Here is a 22,567-nt window from a genome sequence, read left to right on the forward strand (position 1 = left end):
CACCTTGTACAAATCACCGATAACGCGACCAGACGAGCCGGGGTGGTCCGGAGGTGGCCAGGCGACAGGTGTGGGGAGGGGGGAGAGGCAGGTAGGAGGGGAGGGAGGGGGAGTGGGTTAGTGGGGAGGTAGGAGAGAGGTGAGGGAGGGAGAGGAGGGTGAAGAGGGAAGAAATGGGGATGTAGAGAGAGGGGAGTGGAGAAGGGGAAGGAGAGGCTATAGTAGTGGGGAGGTAGGAGAGGGGAGGAGAGAGAAGGAAGGGAAGGGGGTGGGGAAGTTGAGTTGAGGTAAGTTAGGAGATTGGAGAAGGGGGAAGAAAAGAGAGAGGGGAAGCGGTAGGTTGATCGGATAATGGAGAGGACAGGAGAGATAGGCGACTGGGTCCCCCCCCCCCCCGCATGACTTTACCCCATTTTTAGAAGAGGTAGTTAAGGCAGAATTATACCTATCGACTGGACAAGGGTCATGAAGGCAGATCACCACTATGTGTAGATTTAAGGAGGGGCGATTCTCTGACTCCCATCTCCCTTGTTGATGTGAAGTAGGTGAGAGGAGAGATGTTAAGGTGTGATACGGCAGCCTAATGAAAAGAAGGGGAAAGTGAAGACACAGGGTACGTCGGCTCAGAGCTTGTTGGGCTGGGTGAGGATGAAACTGGTTAGGCCGCACTGGTGAAATCATATTAATCTTGAGGACTGGGTGGAGAAGACCTGGGTTGTTTGTGGGCTGATAACATTAAGCTAATTTCCATAAGTTTTACTTGTGTGTGGTATGCTGTACAATTTTCACATCAACTCGGTCTAAAACTGTCGTCTCTCCATCTTCACTGCTGAGGGATAACAACAGATTATCACTAAAATAATTTTATAGTCTGAAGAAGAATTTAGAGCAGTAGCATCATCTTTCCTTGGTGCTGAGTTGCGTGAAATAATCTGCAAGAGTGAAAGTCTGGACCAAGTTAAAGCGAAATGAGTATGGTACTGTTTATAACTGGATGGAAATGGAAGTGGATGAGTCTGGGAGAATCATAGGCATCCTTGAGACTGCGTGTTTGAAAAGAATACAGAGAAGCTTATATCAGTAGCATATTGACTGGGAGAGGGTCGATATGGCAGACCATCAGTTTTTACCAAGCCTAAAATTTCTTCCCTTTAAAAGACGTCCAGCTACACATGATATACATTTAGGTCCCTAGTGTATTGTTGGGTGAGATTATATCAAATTACTCAAAGTATAAGTTCTGCCATGACTTTGCCAGAACCGTTATATCTTGATGTAAATGTTATAACCACCAAGCCCTTCACGGCCTGTAATATCAGCCACACAAAAGGTCGTTTATGAAGTTGCCCGACAGGTGTGTGAAGATTTCGGAGGTGGATACACAGCATTTTGAGAGAGAGAGAGAGAGAGAGAGAGAGACTTGTACCTTGTTGGTCTGCGGAACTGGCTGTTGTGTGCGTCGTAAGTGGAATTTTACGAGAAAACAGTTTGATATGAGTGAAACGGGAGAAGGAGGAAGAGTGGATACTTTTGATATTAAATTTAGTTGGGGAAAGTAGACAAGTGAGATGACAGGAGAAGGAAAGAGTGGAAATAATAAGAAATTCCCCCCCCCTCAAAAAAGAGGATAGATATTTTGGAACAGGATTAGAATGCCAAAGGAAAAGAAAGAAAGAAAAGGAAAGAAAGTAAAGCTAGAAATGCATCTGTAACACTAACAGAAAAGTACAGGTGCGTAAGAAAGACGTCTCATTACCAGAGGAAGAAGGTACAGCACTACATCCTTTTCATAGCACTTCTTAGCACCAAACTCCAGTGTTAATTTGTTATATCTCAGTATTCATGATGAAGAGATGGCAGTTTTCCGCCCAGTTAAAAGGAACAAAGTATAAATTAAAATAAAGGTGGCAAAGTTTATACCAATCGAATTCCCAACTAGCTACTGAGGGTTTAAAACTTGAGGAAAGGTGGTTCTTCGACGTCTGCCTTCTTTTTTATTCAGTGCAGTGAAGAAAAAAAATTCTAATAATAAACATATTGAATTACTGGAGAAAATACGGTAAAAAAGGAGGCAAAAGAGAGAGAGAGAGAGAGAGAGAGAGAGAGAGAAGCAAGGCGGCCGTTTCGGACATGCGCATTATGGTCAAGGCGTTTATCGTGAGCCAAAGGTTATCCTATCAATCTCCCCCTCTCTTTCTCTTTTTCTCGCCCGCTCTCTCGGGATTTTCATCTAATAATAAATCCTCTCTCTCTCTCTCTCTCTCTCTCTCTCTCTCTCTCTCTCTCTCTCTCTCTTTCCTTTATCATCATCATCATCACCGTATTCTCTTCCTCGTCCTCCTCCTCCTCCATAGTTTTTCTCTGTTTCTTCTCCTATTTCCTGTACTTTCCATTCCATTCTTTCTATTTCTCCATACTCCTATTTTCTGGCCTCTCTTTCTCCTTTCCTCAGCTTTTACCCCAATCAGTTCCTTTTATCCAGTTCGGTGCGTTCGTCTGAGTGGCCAACCAAACAGAATTTTCCCCTTACAGTTTTTTCACCCAAACTTTGTCTAGATATTCTTGCTTGCGGTGCTTATTTCACGTAGCTCAGTGGCAGAAAAAGGCATTATTACAGCTGTACGTTTTTCCATAGCACTTCTTCGTGACTAGCATGATGATATTCCCTAGTATGGCCAGGTTTTCGTCCTTTTGCAGCTTATTTTACGTATTTCATTGGCAGAAAAAAAGACAGTGCCACGGATCTTGGTTCTTTTCATATCACTTCTGCTTGACTAGCGTGATATTCTGCAGTGTTTGTCTGTCGTTGCTGGTAAGTGGCAAAAAAAAAATAATAATAATAATAATAATAATATGGATCTACATCCTTTTCATAGCATCATATTCTTGACAAGCCTCACATTCTAGTATAAACCATTGCAACAACTCAGCATTTAAGATGGAGAGACGGCAGTTTTAGGCCAAGTATATTCCACAGCACTTCTTGACTAGTATCATATTCTAGCGGTAATCTACTGCTAAAACCCAGCATTAAAGACAGAGTGATGGCAATTTTAGGCCAAATTAAAGTGAAAAGAGTACAGCCACGTTCTCCAACTTCGGACGCGGGGTGAGTGTGCTAATAGTCCACAGGGAAAGGACTATTGTGTGGAATTTGATCCCTATGACTTAAGGTCTGTGGGGCGATAATGCCTTGGGACCCACCGTTTGGCTGATTCTTGTTCCCTACGCTCAGCTCCGCACAATACCGTTCAATAAAACAGTCTTTGGACCTGGCCCCGTGTAGGACTTGTGTGCACACATACGTACATGTACACACGCACGTCCATACAGATCTGCACGCACAAACGTACAGTGCATGTAATGCACACAGGTACGCACATTCATTCACATACACACACATGCTCAGAAACATGCATACACATACACAAACAAACAAACAAGCAAACAAACACGCCACATACCAACAACCCCCCTCCTCACCCCAACACACACACACACCAGGCACACGAACCCCCCCCCCCTTCTCACCCCAACACACACTCATCCCAGCCTGCCTTTAAAAGCTCGTAAGTCAAGTGGGATCCGCTCGTGCCTGCTCTGCTACACGTCTGAGCCTCACGATTTCGCCCGGGATGAGAGGCAGAGCTAAAGTCGAACTGTCCGTGTGCATTTACTGAGGGAGTGTTTAGTTTGGCACAGGTCGAGAGGATGTTTGTGGAGGTGGGGTAGGCTAGATAGGGTGGGACGAGGTAGGTACGTTTGGGTTGGGTAGGGTAGGGAGGAGTAGCTAAGGTTGGGTTGGGTAAGGTAGGTAAGGTAGGCTGAGTAGGGTAGGGGAGGGTAGAGTAGGATGTTTATGGGGGAAGAGGGAAAAGTTTGGGTAGGGTAGGGAGGTATAGGTTAGGTAGGGTAGAGAAGGGTAGGTAAAGTTGGGTAGGGTAGGGTGAGAAGGGATAGTAAAGACTGGGTAGGTTAGGGAGGGGTAAGTAAGGGTGGGTTGGATAGGGTACGTAAGGGGAGTTTGTGAGGGGTAGGGTAGGGTAGGATGTGGAGGAGAGGGGTAGTCTCGGGTAGGGTAGGGTATTTGTGGAGGGTGGATAGGCTGCGGTAGGGAAGGGTGGGGTAAGATATCTGTAGAGGGGGTCGGGTAAGGTAGGGAGGTTAAGATGTTTGTGGAGAGGGTCGAGTATGGTAGGGTAGGGTAGGTTAGGGTAGGAGGCTTGGGTAAGATATAGTTCGGGTGCTTATGGAGCAGGGGTAGTCCAGACTTGAGTAGAGTAGGACATAGAGTGTAAGGTATGAGGCTTCGGTAAGGTAGGGGAGAGAGGTTTGGGTATGGCAGGCTAGGGAAGGGGAAAATATTTCCAAGAGCAACTTAAGGTTTAGTTGGGTAGGGTAGGATGTTTGCAAAGGAGGAACGAATGATTGTGGAGGAGAGGTAGGCTTGGGTAGGGTAGGGCAGGGTAGGATTTTTGTGAAGGTAAGGGTAATCTTGAGTAGAAATGGGTAAAATAAGGTATGGAAGGATGAACTTGGGTTAGGGTAGAGAAAGATTGGGTAAGGGTAAGGCTGGTTCTCTTTTTGCTCTTGTGGAATGGTGGGTAGTAGTGGTAAGGCAGTAACTGGTTGGGGTGGATCCTCAGGTGTATATATAAACAGCTCTGTACCCGCCCCACACCTTGCTGCAGATACCCCTGTCCAAACACTATTTTCTCCATATATTTACTAGTGCCACTATTCCCTAATATTTCTTCACATCGCTTTAGGAGGGGCAGGCTGGAGCAGGGCAGGGTACAGGTGGGTCTTGAGGCTGGTCCATCTGTTGCCATGGTGGACTGGTGTGGTAGTTGTGGTGGCGGTAGACCTGTTGGTGGTTGGGATGGATCCTGCATTGTGTATAAATAGCTGTATTACTTCCTCTTACACCTGTCTGCCTCTTCTGTTTAGACCTTCACTTTTCATTAATTTGTTCTGTCTTTTTCTTACTATATCAAACCTTCATGTCTATTCTGAAACTGCTAAATAACATTCTCAGTCTCATGATTCACTTTCAGCTAAATGAAATGTTCCGGCCTACCTGAAATAGAGTGCTAGAGTTGTTCCGACCGTAAGAGAGTGCTATGGTACCATGTCACTGTCAGTTGAATAAAAATTGTTTGGCGTTTGCTGGAATAAATTAAGAGGGAAGATGCAACGATGCGAGGGATAAAGAGCTAAATATATTATCTTTCTTAATCAGTTGTACTTCCTTTTCCATTCTGTTTACTTAGATTTAATAATTATCATTTTTGAATATTTTTTTTGTAACATCTCCCTCTTTTCTCTTTACAGATTGTTAGAGACGAGGCAGCTGAGGTAAGTGGCTGAATTAAAACTTGGCATATTGCCTGTGGTGAATCTTGGATTTTATTAATAGCTATGCAAAAATGTCTTCAAGTCGACTGGCTGCTTCCTCTGTTCAAGCTATATATATATATATATATATATATATATATATATATATATATATATATATATATATATATATATATTCGTAACTTCTTGTCTCGTCATTCCCTTTTCGTCCTACTCATTGCTGGGTCAAGTTTTGTTATAAGTTTTAAAGTGTATTAATTGCAACAAATTCAGAGAGACAGGAAAAACTAAGGATGTCTCAGATATGCGTGAAAAAAGATGGTCATTAATAGAGTCGATGGGTTATATCAATAGGAAAAAAAAAAAAACGGAAGGCTGGATGTAAGTAATCACATGCCATTGATTGATTAAACACACACACACACACACACACACACACACACACACACACACACACACACACACACACACACACACACACACACACACACACACACACACACACACACACACACACACCATGGGGAAATTTCTTGAGCCCGAGTAAGTCTTGAACTGGGGAGGTCTCAGGAAGTCCTAAAATATGCATGCAGAACGAAAGCCTCTGACCACAAACTTGACTCGTTCACGCCGCATTCCTGTATGATAAAACTCGTGTCCTTGGCCGTCCTTACTCTGCCTCCACCTGCTTGCTGCTCAGAATGTGTGTGTGCGTCTGTGTGTGTGTGTGTGTGTGTGTGTGTGTGTGTGTGTGTGTGTGTGTGTGTGTGTGTTCATCTGAAGTTGTAGTATGCAGAAATTATACAGACACTTGTGTTGTCCCTTTTCCATATTTACTTTATCCACGCTGTTTGTGTGTGTGTGTGTGTGTGTGTGTGTGTGTGTGTGTGTGTATACGTATGTGAGTGTGAGATATTGTAATCCCCTGAAATATTTATACTAACTAATAACACCTCAGCGCTCCAGAAACGACACCAATAAACTAGCCTTTAGTGATACTGTCGATTATCAGTCTTAATGCCGGGTTGCAGAGGGTCGAGTTTACTTCTGGCCAGTGTGGTAGTGCTGGATGGGGGAAAGAGAGGGTGAAGGAGAGTAGGGAAGGGGAGAAGAAGAGAACAGAGACGAAGAGGAAGGATAAAGAAGAGGTTAGGAGGGATAGAGAAGTGGAAAGAAAAAATATGGTGTAAGGAGAGAGAGAGAAAGTAGAATGAAGGGCGAACATAGAGTCGGGGAGAAAGCACTGGGGGAAGAATGAAGAAAAGGGAGATAGGAAGACAAAGAGGGAGGAAAAGAGGCTAATGATATGAGAAGAGGAGTCGAAGGAGAGGAGGTGAAGAAGAGGGATGGTTGGGGGAGAAGTGTAAAGGCAGAAGGTATGAAAGAGAAAGAGGAAGAGGCTGGAGGAGGAATGGTAGGGAGAGGAACCAACACCCCCTCCCCCTCCATTACGATTTCCCTGATAATCTCCCGCCGTGGGGCATCACAGTGATAAAGGTGACAAAAACAAAAGGGGAAAAAGAGGAGGGCTTATCCTAATCACAGTCAAACCAATTATAAATAACATGGCGCTTTGAGTTGCTTGCGTGGTTGATTACAGTGAACCGTGTTATTCTGTGACAGAGGAGACTTTGTAGCACTTCTACCTTGGCGGTTTTTAGTTCACATATTACGCCTCAGTGAAGGGTATATCTAACCCCTCACGTTCGAACAGTCTTTACTTGGGTAAATACAATCGTCTGTGGTCATCAGGAATAATACTTAAGAATCCTCAGACTGAAGAGGTCAGTGGTCTGCTTAAAAAAAAAAAAAAAAAAAAAAACGTTGCTTGATAACCAGCCATATGATTCTGGTATACTTGCTCTCAGAAGAAAGAAAATTTGGTCTACGAAATTATACAGTACCTCGCTTGGACTATAGCAACATTACACCTTAAAACCTAGTGAGTACTTGATCGATGCTTTTTTCTGACAACACGTATTACTAACCAACCATATGAATTTTTCAGGTGAAGCCAGGATTGCGGGGACTTGAATGTTGAGTGAATGGGAGTGTGGCTTATTCGCTTAGATTTTAGTTAGTATCACATTCTATCATTCTTTTGTTTTGAATCACTGGACTATACCTCACCCCCATCCCCCTCGGCGTGGGAATGGTCTGAATGATGATGATGATTTTCCTCAGCTCAGAAGAGACGTCCAGTGGTGAAGGAGTTCACAGAAGCTGTATATACTTACTTCAGTTTGAAATGTCTCTCCAAAACTTTAAAAAAAATCGTCAAAAAGTAACAAGAATACTGTAAACTCGTCACCACATTCAAGAGGTTAAAAGACTTTAATAAGTGATAAAGCGGAGGTACAATACTCTTTTCATCTTAACTTCGCCCAGATTTTCATCCTTTTACAACTTGTTTTTTTCCATGTAAATCAGTTGCAGAGAAAGATAATTCTACGGCTCAACATCCTTCCCATAGGACTTATTCATGACTAGCATCATGTTCTAGTGTTGATCCACTGCTACAACTCAGCTTTCAGAATGGAGAGCGGGCAAATTTAGGAGACGTAAGTGTAAAAAGGCCATACTAACCAGCCAGTCGTTCTTTAAATATTTCAGTCTACGGACATATTTAGGGCACTGCTTATCTAGCCTGCTTAACACGGGCAACAATAGCCACGGAAAATATATATATAAAATATTAATGAGATTATAATTCTTCTAGCAAGAGTACTTGGGCGATTCTCCCCTCTCAGACTCCGAGGGGCCCCACAAGATCTCCCGCAAGGTTGAGATATGGCCGCCTGTGTTTGGAAGTCACTGTACACGCAGGCCAGACCTCCACTATCAGGGAGACAAAACCCCTTACCCTCCCGCCCCGACAGACTGATGAGAAGCATGCACGCTCTTGACCACCTATATCTGTATGAATATCTATCTACCTCCAAGGTCCAGTCAAAGAAATAATTATCTTTCCAGTTCCGCCAGAGGACTACTTACAACTGGCGGAGTATAATGAAAACACTGTTTCTACTATACTGCGTGCTTCAGTTGGTTTGATTTTACCGCTACGTATTCGTCAAGCTTTGGGAGGATGCTTGTGTCTGTTTGAACCATTCATCTTGTAACTGTATTTACCTGTTTGTATATACAGTATGTTATGCGCTGATGGCGAATACGCGCTGTCGAATGATAGCGCTGCGTCCGAGATGGATCAATCGTCAGCACAAAACTCGATCGATCTCTGTGCTGACGATGAATGCAGTTTATCTCTGCTATCGATGGACATTACTGTCTACATCAGTTAACGAATGACCTGCTTGTCTTTTTTTTTTTTTTTTTTTTTTCGCTGCATGTCACCAGTGAATGGCTAATGTGTTGTTTGTCAGTTTAAAAAATTTGTTTTTCTTCCTCTTCCAACTGTCATTCCCGTCATATCGTTGTTGTCATACCATGTCACTGTTGTCTTGTCATGTTACGGCGTGTCACTGCCATTATGTCACGTTACGTCATGTCGGTAATGTGATGTCATGTCAGAACCATCATGTCACGTCCTTTTAGTGCCGCCATATCATGTCAGTACTGCAGAATAAATAACTAGGGAGAACATGTTACGAAATCACCACTTACAATACAACCCATATTCCAGCCAGCAATGCCGTTGATAATGAAGACTTTCCACTTAGTCACTCAGATCCCCTCCCCCCATCCCCCGGGGCGTGCACACAACACTCATCCTTCACGTACACAGCCTCCCTCTTGGCAACGTACCGTACACAGCACCCACTTCCATATACTGTACAACAAGACACTCCACACACACACACACACACACACACACACACACACACACACACACACACACACACACACACACACACACACACAAACTCTTTTTCCCCGCGCACTCTCTTCACACACACGAGCTCTCTCTCCCCGAGCACTCTCTTCCTCCACACACCCCACCCCAACCCACGCACACACACAAGCTCTCTCCCCGCGCACACACAGTCCATCCTGCGTGACCATACCTACACAGTCACGAGTTTGGGGCTCCGTGCCTTCCCCTCAGAGCAGTTCTGGGGGGGGAAATTGTTTAGGTAATTACAGAGCGAGGGACATGAACAAGGAAAATGATGGAGGTGGCTCGTTAATTTCCCTGAATCGGAGTTAGATAAGCTTAATTAATGTAATAAAAACGAGTACGAGCAGCCGAGAGACGGGCATAAGGCACTGTCCTCACTAATTTATACTTTACTCTCCCTTTCTCTTCGCCGCAACGTAACGTAGTCCTTTTACGCTAACCTACAGCACCGTATGTGACGCTCGTATATGCAAACCCCCGAGAATATAATGCTTAATAAAAGCTACTCAAGTGAGCATATATCACCGGGGAGGAATCCAGGGGGGCGGGGCTTGCTTTCTAACAGCCAATAGCGGCCCGCCAGACCACGCCCCTCCGTCACGATCTCAGTGAGCACCCGCATTCTCAAAAGCAAAATTCGTTTAAAAATGTGGTAATGAGCGACGATCGGGGACTGAATAATTAATACAAAGTTTGGAAAGTGTTAGAGCCATAAAAACATTTCTCTGGACTGCTAAACAATGGACTTTTTAGGGTATTAAGCAGGCAAAGATCGTCTCCTCTCCTTACCTCACTCCCACACGCTCCAACAGGTGACCAGTTACTAATTTTCTCTTATAAACTCCAACTCCAGGCTTTAAATTTAATAGTTACTAGTGATTTTGACTACGTTTTTAGTTTGCAGTTCTTCCCAGGATGATCCTACTCCATAGTATCGGTTTGTTAGGTTTGGTGCGTTACGTACATCATTAAATGCCTCTGGCAACTCTCTCACCCCGGGACCCATATCGCCCACAGACTTTTCAACCCCAGCTAACCTCAGTTTCCCTCGCACCCCTGGCTTGTGCAGTCTGTGGTATTCCCGAAGAACACTCGCTGATATCAGCTATTAGAGTGACTTTATAGTTCCAGAAGGGCTGCCTAAAGTTTGCGTGTGAAAGTGAGTTGGTGCTACAATGGCCGCGAGTCAGGAAGAGGAGAGAGCACCGGAGAAAGAGTGCAGTCAGTCCGGTGAGTTAAACTATCATCAGTGGAGGGATGCTGCCTCACATTAGTTACTGTGATGCGGACACTTTAAACTGTTGGATTAGTTTACAGTTTAACCTAAGTTCTTCAATTGCCAAATTAATGGGAGAGTTAAGATTGTCAGCCATTTTTTTCTAGAAGAGAACAGTTCAGAACCCAGCTCAGCCAAAAATACAGTCTAGCAAACCTAACCTAGCCTCTCCTAGCCTTGCCTAACTCGTAGAGGCGGTAATGTCCGGGTTAATTACCAACTAATGCATAGTGTTAATTCAGGGCACCCAGGGCGTGCCGAAGTAGGAAGGTGAGCTGACAGGTATACTGCCCACAGGTCTGTTGACGCCGCCACCGACGCCCACCAGCCCACCATGTGGGTTTCAGTTCCCTGGTCTGGGCGGGGGCCTCGAGCGGGGCTCTGCATTTACGCCCTGGGTACCACGAGGCCCCTCACTCCTGCCGCTGCTGCCGCCCTTCCCAATCCTCCCTACAGTCGCGTCCATTGCTGCCGCCGCCAGTGGCAAGCAATCGTCAGGCATGGACCCCCGAGTAGCCGGGCTGCTGCAGGGATGTGGACCCCTGAGTCACCTGCCTTGGGCGGCCCTGGGTGCCGGAGACCTGGCCCTGAACCGTCTGCTGTTAACTCCTGGAGGTCGGCTGAGCAGACCCAAGAAGCGGTACATCTGTAAGTACTGTCAGCGGGAGTTCACCAAGAGCTACAACCTGCTGATTCACGAGAGAACGCACACGGACGAGCGGCCCTTCCCCTGCGACATCTGCGGTAAGGCCTTCAGGAGACAGGACCACCTGCGCGACCACAAGTACATCCACAGTAAGGACAAGCCCTTCAAGTGTGAGGTGTGTGGCAAGGGCTTCTGTCAGGCACGAACCCTGGCCGTGCACAAGGCTCAGCACGCACACGACACCCTTCCCTTGCACAAACATCAGCACACTCATGATTCCTTGCCTCCACCAGGTCAGAGCCCCTCCCTGCCACCACACCTTTCAGCCCTCATATCACCTCCCAGAACCTCACCGGAGGAGCCACGAGGCCTCACCCACTCGTCACAGCTCAGGTCCCCTCTACCCTCTCCCGTGGTAGCTCCTCCGAACTTACCAAAGGACGTGACGCTCATCCCGTTGTACAACTACCAGGTGAAGAAAGAGGTGGAACAGGAGACACACAAGCATACTCTCGATGCTCTGGAGGCACGTAAGCACTCTCTAGAGGCCCTGGAGGCACGCAAGCACACTCTGGAGGCCCTGGTGCACCCTGCTAATAAGAAGCCATTCCTGTTGACGGAGGCAGAAGAGGACAGCGGCAAGAAGAGACGAGGTTTCTCCATCGATGACATTATGAAATAGTAGCTTCTCCTTCTTAACCAATGTACAGTACCCTCCATTTTCACGTTTGCAAACGGCGTTCAAGTTTCTAGCAATATATTTATATATATATATATATATATATATATATATATATATATATATATATATATATATATATATATATAAAGTTTGTTCAGTAGTTTCATATATATATATATATATATATATAAAGTTTGTTCAGTAGTTTCTTAGTCACCAAATTCCACAATATGCCTCCTTTAGAGATCCATCGTGTCACATATAAACAAGCACATCATCATTATAATCAGCCTGAATTAGTTCACATCTCACTTATATTGCTGAAGAATGAGACCTGCTTGTTAACATGGAACTAGAACGGGACTGTACATTTTTTCCAATTCGAGGTGATCTGTTCTTGTCGGTGCTCTCTTTCTCTAGGCTGTGTTCTCGACGATGGCTCCTTGGCACGTCTTTCGTAGAGATTTATTTTGCATATGCAGCCTCAGTATTCTCTTGCATGATATATGTATTTTTTTAAAAATGACTTTGTATGATTAGGCGTATTTTCATTGGCGTCGATTACCATAAAAATTAACTTAGAGTAACATGGCAAATGGGAAACATATATGAAGGGGGGGGGGACACTGGAATCCCCTCCACCCACTAAATCAATTCCCATGCCTATCATAGACTAGAATACTGAGGTAATATGTAAAAAAATAAATTGGTTAAAGAGAAGTGCTTGGGATCTACGTATGACCGTGAGAATACATGCCTTTTTCCGTGTGCAAGGGTTGTGTTTTAAGTGGTTCTGAAGATTTCGTAGCCCGCTATCTTTGTCGATTGATTCTGGTCATTACATCTCATTATCCTCTAAGAACTGATGAAAATTATATCGATATTCAAACGATATAGCCAGCATACAAACGAATGGGGAAATGTTGAGATATAATATGTCAAATATATCGTTAAAGAGCTGCTATGAAACCTCCTGTTCCACCTATCATACGGTCCTGTGCGTCCATCTCCTTACTGAAGTACCTGTAGCCCTACCCTGCCCCCACAGAGCCTCCCGGGCTGGATGGCTGGGAGGGGTTGGTCTCTATACATATCTGTGACACTCAGAGATATTTTTTCCTCATCAGTATAATTTTCTGTATATAATAAATTATTTTTTTATAGTGAACTGGCTTGTCACTGCCCCCATGATAGATTTTTAATAATGTAAAATATCTAGTAACGGAAAAGAAACCTTTTGGTCCTTTAACTGTGCTAATAAAATGAAAGGTAAATTATATCCGACCAAACTTCATCACAACGATGACGTATTTATTTATTTATTCATTTATCTACCCTCAAGCGACTTTATTCAACTTGTGAAACTTCAGATTTCAGGGATTAAATACAGCCTTCTTTATGGCTAACATTACAAATCATACCAAAGACAACTAAAATAATAAGGATGTGGAAATAACAATCATAGACATCATCAAGGTGAAAGGGTTATGAATGATATTAAGCTTTTACAAAAACTATTATAATTTCAGCGTAAGGTAACCATAAACCCCTATCCCCTTTACTAAAATCTCCCGTAAGCTGAATGATATGACCTGGTGGTAAGAAGACCATAATAAAGACGCTTTGATATTGGAAGGGTTAAAGAAAATCGTCTCTAGCGCATTTACTACAAAAGGTTTATTCTGTGCTGAAAAAAAAAAAAAAATGTCAATAGCAAGAATAAAGTAAGAGAGACACAATCTTACTGAAGGATTGAAATGATACTGATTTTGGTTGGTGGTAAAAAGATAACTGAATCACACCAATAGACCTGTAACTGGCATGATGATAGTGATAATGATGATGATGATGATGATGTTGACAGTATTTTTCCTTCATTTTAGTTTAGTTATAACCTCGCCGAATCCGAATGATCAAAATCAATATCTGTGTTATCATCATATTATAGATAATGCTTAATTTAGATAAAGGCTAATTTGCATACGGTCTCATTTCCCTTACCAGAGCCCTCTTTCACTTTTTTTTTTTCCTCCCTGCTTCATTCATAGAACTTCTCCCGCCTTCAACACTCCACCCATGCCACTCCACTTTCACATCTCACTCCACCCTACACCTCTCATTCAGCGTTCTCACAGCTCTCCACCACAACTTTCATACCATCCCACACCTCACTCCACCTCACACCTTACTCACAGTTCATTTCACTCCACACTCCTCATTGAGGCTTTTCATGGCTCTCACATCCCTCCACATTTCACTCCACTCAACTTCTGATGCCATTCCACATCTCCCCAACCCCATACCAATTCATTCCACCCCACCGTGCACTGTTCTCGTTACCTCCACACTTCCTATTCCACATCTCTTCCAGTACATACTCCAGCTCAACTCATGTCCTCTTCATTGTCACATTTCTCATTCATTCTTCCATTGTCACAACTCAGCAATCAAGACAGTGAGATGGTATTTTTAGGCCAAGTTAAAGTGAAAAGGGTATAACTTTTTTCTTACCTATCACATTTTTCTTGTCTCCATCAAACTTTCATTATATCTCATTTGACAATCTCTACGATTTTCTACTTCATAATTCCACACACACACACACACACACACACACACACACACACACACACACACACACACACACACACACACACACACACACACACACACACACACACACACACACACACACACACACACACACACACACACACACACACACTTCACTCCACCCTCACACCTTATTAATCCACTCACAAAACTCCACCCATCCACATACACACCACCCTCGATCCCTTACATCATAGCACCCCATCCCTTCACTCACACATTATCTCGAGTTCCACCCCCTTACGTATATCCCAGGTGCTTGATAGGGGTGCCTCCGCGTGGTGGCATCAGTACATATATATAGCCGGTTGTACAAATGTCTTTCAGTCATCTCCCTATACCCTGCTGGAGGAAAAGCTCAACCTCAGCCTGCAGTCCACTGTGTTCACGTCCAGATGAGTATGGGTCCACTTCATCATCATCATCACCATCACCATCATCAGCATTATCATCCTAACCTCTATTTGTCACCTAAGGATGAGGTGATGTAGGGTCCAGAGAGCAAGGAAAAATAAAATGGAGTTACAAACCATAAGTCTGCCCAGATTAAATGGCCCACACTCACGTTTACTCGCCATTCTGTCCCTCGGAATCTTGACTCAACTGTAGTGATGACTGACTGTTGCATGGGGCCACAAAAGAAAGAAATAGCAAAAAGTATCAGTTTTACTTTCTCTCTAGTCCTCCCCGTAACCTCCTTCCCTTACCACCCGCAGCATCCCCGCCTGAGAAATTATATACAACTCTTTCCATAAACAGAGATAAAGACGGGTTTTTAATGGAGGTATATTTGGATAGCACTGGGTGGCGCCGTAAATTAACGCATTCTCAACCAACATTTACACAAGAGACTGAATTACGAGGAACACTCGAACACTTTCCCGCTTGAGGTTTCCATCAGCATATGAAGAGCAGAGATAGGAGCTTCAATGAGAATGTGAGAATTTACTGAAATCCACTTTAGACTTAAATGGAAGCGTAAGCACTCGTCACTCGCGCGAGAACACACACACACACACACACACACACACACACACACACACACACACACACACACACACACACACACACACACACACACACACACACACACACACACACACACACACACACACACACACACACACACACACACACACACACACACACACACACACACACACACACACACACACAGCTATAGCCTCGAATTTTTCCCTCCATCAGGCTAACAGTGCTTCCACATTTAGTTTGTTAGCGCCGCAGATAAGCGAGGACACGGGTCTACATCGCACAGGGGCCCGTTTGATGCTCGGTGAGGTCCCTGGCGCGCCCTGACCCCCGTGTCAAGTGGGACCTCGTAGGGTAAACAAGACGATGTGGGGACGCTGGTAGGGCTGTCCTCTCCAGACTTAAGATATGGATTTTTTCAGAGTAATGATTAGAAACGCCTAGAACTATACTGGGCGGGCGTCAGGCTTGAATATGTGAGAGAAGTAGGTGGATGAGTTGGTGGAATGATGAGGAATGGTAATTGTTTTTAAAGAATAATACACGAGACTGAAATTAGGTAAATAGTTACTCAATACCCCAGAGCGATTAAAATAGGCGACTGTTTATAGGGGAAAAAACGTGAAGCAGTGAAGTTACGTGAATAGTTACTCAAGCCCCAGGACGGGTACACTGGGTAACTGTTAATGGTTAAAAAAATACAAGAGGCCGTGGGTCAAAGGGAACTGTGAGCACATTGCAATCAGCGTCGCCTAAACAGTGAGCTGATACCCCTTATGACCGATATAGTGGGGGACTGTTGGAGAATCGACAACAGGCTGCCTCAGAAGGGATGGCCATGAGGGATATTCAAGCAACATCATGACTATAAATACTTCCATCATCATCATCATCATCATCATTTTCGCAATACCACCACCATCATCCCACTATTTTGAATAGGGTGGAAAAAAAAGGAAAAACACTGAAATAGATAAAATCAGTAACCAGGAGAAAATGGACCTCACACACACACACACACACACACACACACACACACACACACACACACACACACACACACACACACACACAGCTACATTCAGTGGGCCAGTGAAGGAGAGCGACATCTCTTGAGGTTGGAGTTGCATTTCGTCTTCAAGAGCTTGGCAGAAACTCAAGTACGGATCATTTTCTCTCTCGTCTGTTTTTTTTTTTTTTTCCTCTCTCTCTCTCTCTCTCTCTTTCTTTTTTTTCCTGCTCAGTTAAGGAGGTGGGAATGAATGAGTACAAGGCTTGAATGAGGTGTGAGCAAGATGAATGGGGTGTAAATATGAATGAATTGAAGATAGGAAATGAAGCAAATGAGAGAGAGAGGTAAGTACAATATTAATGAAGTGATGTTATGAATGAGTCAAAGGCTTGAATGAGATGAAAGCGAGATGAATGGGATGTAAAGATGAATGAGCGGAGGATTGGAAGTGGAGGTAGTGGGCTTTGAATAAGTAAATGAGTAAATAAATACAAGGCTTGAATGAGGTGTGAACAAGATGATTGAGCTGAGATTAGAAAATGAAGAAAGTGAGATAAAGACTTTTAAAATATTGATGAAATGAGATTTTGAGTCGATAAAAGGCTTGAATGTGAAATATATAGGAATACAAAAGAGTACAAAGAAACACGAGACAGTAAGGCTGGAGTGGTGTGTGAGGAGGGACGATGAAGGTACAAGTGAAAAGGAGAGGCATGAGAGTAGAGGATGAATGAAGTGTGAAAGAGGAGAATGAAAGAAATAAGGGTAGGAAATGAATGATGTATGAGAGAAAGGCGTCAAAGAACTAAGAATAAAGGATGGATGAAGTGTCAGAGAGAGGGATGAATGAAGTGTGAGAGAGTAGGGCCGTGGGAGCAACCATTTACTTCCCCCTCGAGAAATGTTGTGGTCGAGGTGACTTGTGGGGGAGCTCTCAGTGGGGGCAAGTGCAGTTACTCCCCCCTCCCCACCTCCTCCTTCCTCTTTTTTTTCTTTCTCTCTTTCCTTCTTTCTAGATAGATAGATAGAGATAGATCAACACATAGATGTACTTTGTTTAATGTCAACTCAGATCACTGACTATTTCCAAAGTAAAATTCTTCCACCCTCCCATTCATCCTTATCCATTACACATCCACAGTCCTCCACTTAATCCACACCCGCCTTCCCCCACCCCCCGTTAAAAAAATGAGGGGCACACATACACCATTTTTCACCATTTTTTTCGAAGTCCGACGAAGTCATCGAAAGCTTTGGGACGACGAAGGAGAAAGAGCGAGGGCATCCATACTCATCCATCGGACACACCGCATCCATCTAATCCACATCCAGAGTTTTTCACCATTTCAACATTTTCACATTGTGTCACTATTTTCACAATTTTTTAAGCACCATGAAGCCTCCGACGGTCTAGGGTGACGAAGGAGGAAGGGCGAGGTTAGGTCCCGAAGGCGAACCCCGCTGGGAATACGTGGGGGCGAGGTCTCTGGCAGGAGCATCGAGTTACAAAATAGGGTAATGGTCCAGGGATATTTTATTTCTCGTTGGTATGAGGGATTTCATAGCACCTGTTTCTGAACGATTTATTTTATATAATGCGCATTGATATTCACCTGTATATAACTGATGTAAACTGTCAAAAAAAAAAAAAAAAAAAAAAAAAAATGTTACAATGCACGTCGTCGAACTGAGATTGTTAGATATAGCCTTCACTCTTAACTAACAGTGCGAATAAAATGGTTTGGAGGTGCCAAGAACACAATTAAAAACACAGTGTAAATGGGTGGGAGGATGCAGGGGGTGGCAAAGGAGGTACGTCATCAAATTGGGAGGGTTAGATCCAATCCACATCAATCCCTTAACTGCCAGCTGCATAGGATCGTCTGAAGGTAGCAAGTACAATTAAAAACACAGTATAGATGGTACGGGAGAAGAGGAGGCAGAGGTAGGCACCCCACACATCCAGGGTCCCACAAATCTCGGCTTTACGACCCACCAAAAAGGCCCACTTACCCAACCCGTATTTAACAGCAATTTTGGGCCGGCCTGTGCTATCGCCAGCATCAGCAGATCAGCGGCTCCCTTTGTACTCCCTCTGGACGCCATGGGAATTGTGGCATCGCTTTCGGGAGCTTTGGAATCCCCTTATTGGCCAGGCGTGTTTCCCTCCCTCCCCCTTTTTTAAGTCACTGATTGTCTTTATTAATCCCTCTTTTCCCTTACATTAGAAGACCTGATTTTCTCTCGGTAGCTTTGGATACCCTTTATTGGTCAGGCCTGTTGTCTTTTCTTTTTTCTTAAGTCACTGGCTGTCTTCATTAATCCCTCATGTCCTTATAAATCATAAATCATTCTCCCCCCCCCCTCCTTTTTAAATATTTTTATGGAGTCCTCGTTCTCTTTTGGGTGTTTTGGAATTCTTTTACTGAGCAGGTTTGAATATACTTTTATCACCGATTTTCTTCATGGGATACTCTTCATTATTATCATTATTATTGTTGTTGTTGTTATTATTATTATTATTATTATTATTATTATTATTATTATTATTATTATTATTATTATATTTTGTAGAGGTTTAAATCTCTTAGTTCTGGGGTCTCTCGAAATCCTTGAATTTCCTTTACAGGCCACCATTTCCTTTGTTAGGCAGGTATGATCTTTTTATCAATCCCTTTTCACTTTCTGGTCCAACCTCCATTTCGTTTTTCTCACCAGTTTGTCCAGAATTTTGCAATGCTTGACACTAAGTCTGAAGGAAGGAGGTGTACACAGGAAGAATTAGTTGCTGAGAATGTAAGGATTAGTTAAGACTATATACGTCTCCGGTTCAAAAAGCTTAAGCTGAATAAAACTATCTGTAAAGGGCAATGATAAAATAAAATGACGTCATCGTACTTAAAGAATTAGTCTAACCATCACTAACAATTTTCTTTAGGTCAGATTCTTGCAGCATAAATATCGGAATATGTAAAGACTCTACTCCTGATTCCGTAATAATTCCATGGTTCCCACGATAATTTTAAGAAGTATAATATCCTTTTCCCACACAGACAAAATAGGCACAGCGAGAAACAATAACCCGTCTCGTGTGTGTTTCCCAAAGAAGTGCCGGTATAGCTGGCGGTCATCATAAACGTCGTAAGTGTTTAGGGTAACCTGCCTCTCCCCCTAAGATTTATATCACCGTGTTTAGCCCCCAGAATTACGGTGGTTATTGATGTAAGCGTGACTCCAGCCCCAACTCTCTCGTAGGCATAGTTTTGATGGATTGCGATGCCTGTTTCTTAGCACGCATGTAATTACCCTTTTCCAGTCTCACAGAAACAAACTTTCCCATGGACTAGCGGACGCGCAGGTACAGCCGTGAGCAAAAGTTGGTCGACACTTCTCTGTTCTTATGTGAAAGCAATATGAAAGTTTCGGCTGGAGGATTTGCAGGGCGGGGGAGAGCTTTCCTCTTTGCCATCTTTATCTCATTCTAGTAGTTCAGTTACACTTATAGGAGCTGCCTAGCATGGGCCAACCGGCCTATACTGCAGTTATCCTGTCTTCTTAGGTTCTTATGTTCTTAACAAGAAATTACAGTAATGAGAAGGAAGCATACTGTTTTTTTTTTTTTTTTTTTTTTTTTTTTTTTGGGGGGGGGGGGAATGAAAGCTGTAGAGAGCAGGACACAATGCTGGCACAGGATTGTCGGCTAACTTATGATCATGGCTATGAAAAACTTGGAAGCCGATCCCCCTCCTCCCCCTACTCCTCCTTCAGAGAATCCTAGTCGCCTCAGGATATCGTAAAAGTCCAGGGCGATTATGAATATCGCCTTGACTCCTGTGTTTATGGGCGCATAGCTGAATAGGCTTGACTTTGCTCCTCGACCTCACACACTTGGGAGTTAATGATCTGCTGCACCCAGGGAATCGGGAGTACTGTTCGTGCAGTTCGTTTTAACATGATGTGGTCTTGACCCATACCGTCTAGGTAGCGCCAGGGTTCGAAACCAGGTGTAAGCAGCTAGCATCACTCAGCTCAGGTGTCCATCCATTTTTTCTGGGTTGGTAGGTAAAATGAGTACCAAGGGTAACAATATGGGGAGGTAACTGTGGCAGCCTGATGCTGCAAAGGCCTTGTATGCCTGGGGAGGAAGTGAATACCTCGCAAGTCTCCAAAGCATAAGTTTGGAACAGGAGCACTGTTGATAACCGCCTCGTGGCGTCTGCCCCCACCTTTACCTTTATTTAACCTTTTCGCAACAAGACATTTCCTTTGAGCTTAAAATCGTCTGGCGGTATCAATAAACCATCAAAATCCCCTCTACTCTCTCTCTCTCTCTCTCTCTCTCTCTATCTGTGTATCTGTGTCAACCAAAAAGATATTATCTCTCCCCAATTCCATCACCTCTACAAGCACAACAACCCTCTTTTTCCCTCCCTCTTCTTTCACCTCTTTTACAACTCCTTCTACGCTCACCCTTCTCATTTTCCCCCTCCCCCTTTTGTCTTTGTATGGACATATAGATAGACAGATTGATAGTTAGATAGAGAGATAGTCAGATAGATAGACAGATATCACACACACACACACACACACACACACACACACACACACACACACACACACACACACACACACACACACACACACACACACACACACAAATCTAGCTTCTCACACCCCTCACCACCACCCCGTGACCCCCTCCCAAGCCGTCTCCTTCCCACAACCTGTCCACACTCGCCCCTCTGTAACTGAGACCCCCACCCGTAAAAAGGAATGGCCGCGGACGGGTGTGTGACCGCAAGTGTCCACTGGTCCAGATTTTTCTTCTTCTTTTTTTTTTTTCTTCTTCTTCTTCTTCTTCTTCTTCTCTCTCTCTCTCTCTCTCTCTCTCTCTCTCTCTCTCCCTTTTTTCTGTCTGTGGAGGCTGTGGGGTGAAGTGTGGGCTCTCTGTGGGCTCCCTCAGCGGTCCCACGGTGGCCTAGGTCCCAGACGCTGATAATCTGGCCATGGGAATTGGTAATAGGGGACAGTGCCAGGTCAGGGAGGGAAGTAGAGAGGTAGTGGGTGTAAGGGAGAGGGTAGGGGAGTTGAGGGAGGCCAGTGACGCTCTGAAATAAACTATAATGCATTTGCTTTCACGTGATGAAACTGGGCTACTCCCACAGGTTCAAAATTAAGTTGTAGTTGCCTAAAATTCAATGAGTCTTACTTATGAGGTTGAAAAGGGTGTCTTTGGTTACTAGTCAGATCAGCCCTTTAGTTTATCTCACTTGGGCAATAAACGAGCTGGAAGAGGTTTGGGATCTTTGTCAGGTTAAAATCCACTTTAGATATGAGTAGTCCTTTGATTTCGTTTGTTTTGACTTTGCTTAGGCTGGGGCCAAGATTTCTGAGTCTTGAGCTAGGCATGCTCTTATAGTATATAGCTTTCCTGTTTTTGTGCTTCATCTTTCTCTGCTTCTTGATCCTGTCTCACGCCCAACTTTGCGTGGGAATCTAGATCTGAATAATAATGATAATGATGGTGGTAATGATGATGATGATGATGATGATGAATTATGTTGCTGTTTCTGTTGCTGTGGTACACCTTGTCTGTCGTGAACATGGACCCGCCGGACTGCAAAAAATCGGGCCACTTCATCCGAGCGTCCCCATAGACTTATTATTGAGATTATGTTGAAGGTTTCTCTGTGCTGTGAGAGCTAGGTACTGTAGCCACTTACAGCTATGGACCTTACTGTAAGTGACACAGGAGTCTTCGTAACACTTCTTCCCATGCGATTTATTTTACGTATTACATCTCTATATTTTCTTATACGATTGCTATAGGGGATTACCGACGTGTAATGTGAAGAATTAGGTGTTGCGAAATAAATCGCCAAGAAATAGGTGTTGCGATATTAATAAATCGCCGAGAAGTACAATAGATGTTGCGAAATAAATCCCTGAGAAATAGGTGTTGCGAAATTAATAAATCCATAAGAAATAGGTGTTGCGAAATAATTAATTCCACAAGAAATAGGTGTTGCGAAATAAATAAATCCACAAGAAATAAATGTTGCGAAATTAAATTCCAAGAAATAGGTGTTGCGAAATAAATAAATCCCCGAGAAGTAGGTGTTGCGAAGTAA

At 43.9% G+C, this 22,567-nt stretch overlaps 1 protein-coding gene across 1 annotated transcript; it reads left to right on the forward strand.

Moving 5' to 3' along the window:
* The first annotated feature begins 10,392 nt into the window (after window positions 1-10,392).
* On the forward strand, window positions 10,393-11,821 carry LOC145399955 (uncharacterized). The gene is made up of 2 exons (XM_080272455.1): window positions 10,393-10,447; window positions 10,791-11,821. The coding sequence occupies exons 1-2, from the start codon at window positions 10,393-10,395 to the stop codon at window positions 11,819-11,821; spliced, it is 1,086 nt and encodes a 361-aa protein (XP_080128581.1).
* Window positions 11,822-22,567: the final 10,746 nt, after the last annotated feature.

This window comes from Coenobita brevimanus, chromosome 6 (genome assembly GCF_032717465.1).
Source record: "Coenobita brevimanus isolate Jiangsu-jjx chromosome 6, ASM3271746v2, whole genome shotgun sequence".
Taxonomy (NCBI): domain Eukaryota; kingdom Metazoa; phylum Arthropoda; class Malacostraca; order Decapoda; family Coenobitidae; genus Coenobita; species Coenobita brevimanus.

What these genes read in the sequence shown, in the direction of transcription:
- LOC145399955 (XM_080272455.1), top strand. Translation starts at nt 10,393, where the DNA reads ATGGCCGCGAGTCAGGAAGAGGAGAGAGCACCGGAGAAAGAGTGCAGT. An exon ending in GAAAGAGTGCAGTCAGTCCG is followed by an intron (nt 10,448 to 10,790) that starts GTGAGTTAAACT and finishes TACTGCCCACAG; the next exon opens with GTCTGTTGACGCCGCCACCG.